The sequence below is a fragment of the Acyrthosiphon pisum genome, chromosome A3 (genome assembly GCF_005508785.2).
Source record: "Acyrthosiphon pisum isolate AL4f chromosome A3, pea_aphid_22Mar2018_4r6ur, whole genome shotgun sequence".
Lineage (NCBI taxonomy): Eukaryota > Metazoa > Arthropoda > Insecta > Hemiptera > Aphididae > Acyrthosiphon > Acyrthosiphon pisum.
The window spans coordinates 21,448,056-21,456,100 of NC_042496.1; the positions used below are offsets into that span (position 1 = coordinate 21,448,056).

Here is an 8,045-nt window from a genome sequence, read left to right on the forward strand (position 1 = left end):
ATATAAAACAAAATTTAAAATCTTTGATCAGGTACTTAGCGTTATAAAATAAATTTAACTGATTTGTAACTCTTTTTTCTATTTACCTTGCAACTTCTTCAAGTTCAAATTAAGCTACTTTTGACTTGAAACTTAACTTTTATTTTCCTATATTAACTTAACAAAGTAAAAAATTGGTCAAGTTGGTTAAACTAGTCATTTATTCAATTCAAACCATAAAATTGTCTTATTATTATAATATATATCTTATTATAATTATTTATAACATATAATACAATAATAATCATTGATTAGTGTTACCAAAAAATAGATTTTACTGAATTAATACAAATATTACAAAATCTATTGCATTCACCTAACAGTTGGTGTAAAATATTTTCTACTTTAATAAATAAAACATGTAAGTATTTAATATATATATATATATTATATGTACTTTTATATAGATACATAATTGCTTTGTACTTTTATAATGATTATAAAATAAAATACCATTTTTTCATAATACTCAGAAACAAGCATTCATTTCTCTCTCTCTCTCTCTCTATCTCTATTTATTCATATTTTTCTAACTATTATGTTTCCGCGTCTCGCATCACATGCACTGAACTTCGTTCCTGCCGAGTGTTCAACAACACTCACTGGTTTTTTTATTATTATTGTTATTTAATATTTATTATGTTAACAATATACAAAAATGCGTGTACGTATTTTAAACTGAAATCAAGTTAATGACTATTATCACAGTGAATAAATACATAATTAACGGATATATTGGTTAATTCAAAAATATTTTAACATTTAAAAATATTACCTATTAATGTTGTCTTATTAACTGAATCAGTATAAATACTTTAAACTATAAGGCACGATGTAGCACGATAAAAATGGTCTTGAATTGTACTACCCTCGAATATTATTTAAATTAAATAGGTATAGGTAGTGACATAGAATTGGTATTCATTTTAATACTGTTATATTGCAATATAACAAATAATACGCATTTTACGTTATAGATGTATACAGAGACGCTTCCTAGGTCCACTAGTGATATATCAGAGTCTTATGATTTAAAAGATAAATAAAAACTTCGAAATGATAGAATAACGATAAATAAACATAACATACTTATATAGTTTAAAAAAAATATAAGTGATCAATGACTTACCTCCGCCATGTTTGTAGCATAAGTATGGAAATCTCCACACGTTTCCCAAGCCAACAGATACGCTAATACATGAGAACAAAAAGTCAAGTTTGTTACCCCATTCCTCTCTCTGTTCCCTCTGAGGTGACTGTGGTGATGTTGGCTGTTCATATGTTGTGTTCAGTTTACTACATTTTTCTTCTACGTCTAACATACTGTAATCATTTTTGAAAAGTTACACAGTATTTATTTATTTATTTTAAAAATAAATATTTATAATATATTTATGTTATAATATTATATTAAATTAGCAGATTTATCTAAAATAACCAATAACCTATCTATCATTAAAAATATTTTTAATTAAGTATTTTACTTTATTAAGTAAAAGCGAGGAAACGATAAAAACATTATTACTGATTACCCTACTAATATAATTAAAGAATTCAAAGTTTCAACTAGTTAGCTAAATTATTTCTAAGGCTAGCATATTTAGGAACATATTATTAGTCACAAAAAAATTAACAGATTTATCATTTATAAATTCGCTTTTTCAATTTTCAATTATTAAAGAAAATTATACACGTGCACGACTAAAGCCTAAGGTTATTCTAAAATTGTTGTGTTAACCTAATATTAATTACTACCTATTAAATATCTGATTGAAAATCGTTATTTTAAATATTAATTTTACTCCAGTAAAATAAAATTAATTTTGTTACGGTGTAATTATATCATGTAATATTGTATATTATACAAAATTTAACAGTAAATACCAATGCAATGTTCAACTTGTTTAAAGCTGCAATTTTGATGCAAGTAAAAAAGAAAATGTGTTTTAATTTGTAAATAATAGATATTATAATAACTATAAAATATAATGAAATCGTTTTTTTTTTTGTCATTAATAATAGCTACAGCTGAAAATAGGGTAGTTGTATTATCCATCATGAAATATGAAATAAGCTACCTACGCCCACATTTTACTTTCAAGGTGAATGAGAAGTTAAAACAATATTCCATCATGAGTTTGACATGAATAATAATATTATCGCTTAGGTTACTACTTACTAATAATAATATTCTATAATATATTGTCACCATAATAATGTAAGTACTAAATAATTAGGTAAACAATTTAACGCATATTTATATTAACGCATTTTTTTTCCAACAAAAAGTCAATCAGTTGAGTTTATTTATATATTTTTACTAGATATCTAGATAGGCAGGTAGTGGTACCTATTTGAATATACATATTCTTAAGTATCTATATAAAATATTATTTTAACGACGCATATTTTCATATAGGTTAGGTAGGTTAGGTAGTCACCGTATATATTACTATATAAATTAATTTGATTTGTTTTATAATGTATAGACATTAGGTATACATTTATACTTTAAGCTATAATCATAATAATATAAAAATATATTCCCAATTACTTATAGACTATACAGTTTAAGAAAAATCAAGGTTGAACATAAATGATTCAAATGTTAAAGTTCATAGCAAGAAAATATTTACTTTTTTCGATGACTTTTTATGCTTTACATACTCACTGATTTACTAATTATCTAGTAACATTTTAGTTTTTGTATCATAATATTGTAAATTAGTGTTAATTAATAGTGTAAATTATTAGAGTACCTAGCATATTGAATATATTTTATTGGAATTTTAAATGTAATTGAAAGTTATTAATAATATATTGTATTAATAATAAGTAATATCTAATATTAAACTGTAGCGAGCATAATTTTAATTTTACAATAATTTTATTTATGATTTTGTTATGAACTTAAGATATAATATGTCATTAGTGTTACAAATTATTTAATATCATCAAAATATTTTGTTAGATTTTCAACAAGCAGTGGATAAAAGTATACCTACATATTACCTATTTGATTATTTTGATTTCCGTATAAAATGTATAAAATAATTTCTAAAATGAACTTTTGTCACGCGAGCAATAGGTACAACATCGGTCTTTTACGACATTTTTGATTAGTTTGTTCAGATAATTTGTGTATAATATCTATACAAATTTTCTATACTCAGATTGTTGTGCGTATAAAAGTGGTAGTTTAATGAATAGTTATAGTATTTTTTTTTTTATTGTTCAAATTGTGGTGAAAGTAAAAAGTACTAAAGCTGTATTTGAGCAATATAGGTACACAAGATGCGTACGCACTGTACAACTGGGTACATAATATCAAATCGGGCAATTAAGATAGAGTAGACGTTTTCCAGTCTAAATAATTGGTATTTTATGACAAAGCCTTGAGTATTTTAATTAAGCGCACTTTAAAATTATAATGACCTTTCCAATCGGTCCTTTATAATTTTTATGCTCGGTATCAATGTCAATAACAGTTATTAAATGTCGAACTGGTACTTTTTTGGATGAGTTTTTTTTGGAACCAATTTATCAACAGCTATTATTATTAAATATGGTATTTTAAGTTGTGTCTCTCAATTTGATATGTGTTAGTGTCGAGTGTCTGGTTTATTTAACGTGTGAAGTATAGTAAATAAATTACCAATATAGGTAACTTCTATAGGTAGTGAATACAGAATAGCAATTGACGTATAATCATTTCAACCGGTTAATATTGACTAGAAAATATCAAAGAAAAGCAGTTCACTAAACAATATCTAACGTATACAGGGCGTCCATCTCTGTGTGTCTCGTGTCTGTGTCAATATATTATTTTATAAACGAAACAAAGAGTGATAAAAAAAAAAATTATTAACGTGCAGAACATGCAGTACACTCTATATAGTACAATATAATTTATTAATATGATCTTATGATTATATGAATTGTTTGAAAGTAATTTTACATCTTCACGAGAAACTATTAAATTTGTCAACCCACAGTGCCAAATTATACTTTACGAGTGTCGAGTAATTATTGTCACGGCTCAAATTGTAATTATTTATTACTATTATTGTTTTAACTATTTATCTTGCAATGATTATGATTGCCAATGTGGCCTCCTATTATTTGGCGTATAATCTAGAATGGTAGGTAATTAAAATGTATTGTAAGTTGTAACTCTGCATCGTTATTTATCTATTCCGTCGATATAAATGCTACTATACTGTATGCATTCAAGAATAATCGATAATAATTATTAGACAATTTGGAAGGTCACACCTATGGTAAAAACCATTTTGATGAACTCAATTTCATCCGATTGTTTCAAATAAAGTTTTTTGAAACTGTCACATCATGTACTATGATTCTTGCACAATAGATTTGCAAAGTGAGGTTTTAAAATATTATTATACAATTTTTAATTAAAAAAAAAAAAAATTTTCGAAAACAATCGGATTAAATTAAGTTTATCAAAATGTATTGGAATTCCCTGTATGTAAAGGATAGGAGTGACCTTCCCCTTTAAATTATAATAAACCTACATTATGTTTGTGTATATAAAAAATAAGAATAATATTAAGTTTTTAAGTTCAACATTTTTTCTTTAATTTCTAATTTATTATGATTAATGATCAGGGCTATAGGTAAAATGTATTTAAATTTACGCTGTATGAAGTTTAACATATTTAAATACGTTTTAAACCTACAAGGTGACAACAAACGGTCTGTAGAGGAGGTCGGCAGTAATATAATATTATAATGTCGAAGTTTTCGTTATTTTAAGATATTTAGATAAAATCTATTAAGTAGGCAGGTTTCACTGCTTTATAAGTAGGTACCTACCTACTATAAATACCGTAATACAAACGTAAACACGAATAGAATACATCGTATTCGGCGCATGAAGTCTAAAATCAATCTGTATACCTATTATATATATAATATCAATAAGACTAATTATATACGTACGCAGAGCGATGCGATGCGATGAGTATGATATATTATGCCGTATAATTGCTGTGGTGGATGAGTATAGTGTGGCTGGTATAACAATATAATATTGACGAAAAAAAAACACCGTCTTAACGAAAATGAGAAAACACTGGAATGATTGAAAGCGAGAAGAAAAAAAATTGAAGTAAAATCGATAAAAAAAAATTCAAAAAAAAAAAAAATCAAACGTTTTTAATATTTTTATACTTCTCCATTTCTCGATTCGGACGTGCACCGTTGCCGCGGCCGTCAGCGGACGACTATATAATATTGTTATATACTAATCCGACCACCCCGCGAACATGACTGGGCGCACGGACGAACTTTTCGCCGTCCGCGGTGCGCGCGTATCCGCGGTCGCCAAATTAATGCGCGTACCTCTGTACATTCGCCGAGTGTCGCCGACGTCTAACTATAGTACTACAACACAACACTGCGGGTAGCTAGGTACACTCCGACGCGAGTTTAAGATTTATTTCTACGGTGGTTGCAAACCGCCGATGATTCTACATTATGGGTACCTATATGGTACGCTTGTAAGTTATAACTGACAACGTAGGTATATTACATAGTAATAATATAACCTCGAGGCGAGTGCAAATGCGTTGAGCGTAGAACACTGTAGCGTTCGATATAATTTCTGCGGCGTAGAAAATAAGTTGGGTGATTAATAATTATTTATATAAAATGGTCACAAAAAGGCCCGAAATATTTTGAAAATAATTGGATGTTATATTTTACATTAGATGTTAATCTCGAGTCCTTGTATAATTTGTATTCATTTTAGAGAAAACAAATCTATTTTGTCAAATAATGGTTTTGCCAAGTTTTTTCCAAATTGTTTTATTGTTTTTTAAAAGTACTGGACAATTTTGACTTTTAACCCCCAGAATACCACTTACCAACTGTAGATTCAACTTTCAATACAAAGAACTATCATCGAAACAAAAGTTTGAACATTTTTTATACTGTAAACTATTAGTGTATAAAGCATTAAATCGTCAAAAAAATGCAGGAAATATGTGTGACCCTCTGAATATTGATATAATATTTTTTTCTGCCTAGTGGTTAACACGTGGATGATCTCAGAAATATCCTCAGCCATACATACTATTTTCAAGATAGCCGCCACTGGGGTACACTCGTGTAGTCACGTAGTCGTGTATACCTTAAGATCAGGTGTTTTTTCTGCATTTTTCCGTCGTAATAATATTATACACTGTATACAGTCACAAATTAATGCGGAGTCGGGAGTGGACAAAGACGTATACTGATGTGCTCTGAAGTGACGTCGGTGGTCGTACAAACATTTTGTTCGCTCTATTCGATTTGCGTCTGTTTAGGAAAACAGCTATTTAAGCGGGGAAACGGGAGCTCGCGTATTAACGCGGCCGGTCTTGATTTTACGCGCGAAAACCGTTACATATTATATAATGTATATTCGTACACTATATAAAGACTGAACACCGATCTTGCCGATGATTGGCTCGAGTGTACCGTAGCAAAGTCGCTAAACGTCGTACAAAAATAGTCTGACAAAATCGCGTCTTACCTGCAGCAGCAGCAACAAACGCACATAGCGAAAATTGTATACCAACACACGCACACACACACATCATATACTAAAAACATGTGAATATGCGACCCAGTGCTCGTTACATAAAGTTCAAGCGTAGCGTATACTCGACCATGATTTATAAATAGACGTTTAAAAGTCATACACGAGCAGACGAAAGCCGTTTAAGTATGTTTAACGGCCTCATTATAATAATATACATAAGTACCTACACAGTACTAAGTTAGTGGTCATGGTGATGTCTACAACAGTTATCCACATATCATCGGTGATCGTGACCGATAGAAAAATACTCGATAGCCTGAATTAATAATTAATTATGATCAATTAGCGCGATGTGTCGGAAATTGAAGTGTCGCAAAAACGATAGACAAAATGTTTTTATTCCGAGTCAGAAACGAAAATATGCCCTGCAGTGCACGCATAGGTCCAATGATATTTTTAAGCCTCGATTCAATGTATATCAGACGTATTTTTTTTTTTGAGTTTTTCGTCATAGCTTCTATATATCATAATGTCTATTATTAAAACGTTGCGATTTGTTTCGGCGCCAAACCCGCGGAAAACAATATACATATATTTAAGCATTTTCGTCGTTATATACATACCTATATATATACATAATCGCGGACGGGGAAGGTCACGGCGAGGGTGTTCGGCCTGGTTGTATATATTGTAAGGATTCGCATGTTCTATCTATATATATTATATGTATAGTGTATGCTGTATATATATATACGCGCGTACCTATATAGTAATTAATTTAACCTCTCGCACACACGACGCACATTATACGTTCCTATATAAGTAAAATATAATATTATACACCTTGAACTCTGTGGGATTACGCTTCAAGTGTTTATCGTAACCTCGTTTTAATTTTTTATTATTGTTTTAATTTAATTTCGTGTGATCGATAAAACACTGATGATGCGTGAACCGGCCGCTGCAGTCACAATATATCGCACAGACTATAATAACGACCCAGGCGATGAGGACACTGGAAAAATGTGATCATCAAAGACATATACTCTGTTCAAGTTAAGAACCTTGTGGCTGCGGCCGACTTGTGAGCAGGGGCTATACTACACGGCAGATAATTTACTGGATGCAGATGAAAAATGGGTGTTGCCTGACTGCGGCCCGACAAAAACCGGTAGACCACGTTTCTCAGCTTGAACAGAGTATAGTACTGTCAAGTGTCAGGAGTAGAAATGGAGAACAATTAGTGAATGCGAGAGGAACATATATGGAGGTGATTGGTGGTTGCGGCAATGAACCGAAATGGTCCGTAAATATACCCAAGGGCCAAGAAAAAAAATATATAAAATAATAAGTATTAAAGGCCCTCGTAACGGGCCTGTCGAACAACTTTACCAACCACACTGTTTCTCAAACAGGTCGTTAAAAATCTAAAAATAGGTTTTTTAAAAAATTATTT

At 29.9% G+C, this 8,045-nt stretch overlaps 1 protein-coding gene across 1 annotated transcript in view; it reads right to left on the minus strand.

Annotated features, from left to right (window-relative positions):
* Nucleotides 1-5,446, minus strand: part of LOC100161653 (sodium- and chloride-dependent GABA transporter 1) — an 11,256-nt gene extending 5,810 nt beyond the window's left edge. The window contains exons 1-3 of the mRNA XM_016805443.2: nucleotides 5,236-5,446; nucleotides 5,005-5,137; nucleotides 1,169-1,362 (exon numbers count right to left, since the gene is read on the minus strand). Coding sequence (XP_016660932.1) covers nucleotides 1,169-1,361 — 193 coding nt within the window. The 5' untranslated portion in view covers nucleotide 1,362; nucleotides 5,005-5,137; nucleotides 5,236-5,446. The remainder of the gene's footprint in view (nucleotides 1-1,168; nucleotides 1,363-5,004; nucleotides 5,138-5,235) is intronic.
* Nucleotides 5,447-8,045: the final 2,599 nt, after the last annotated feature.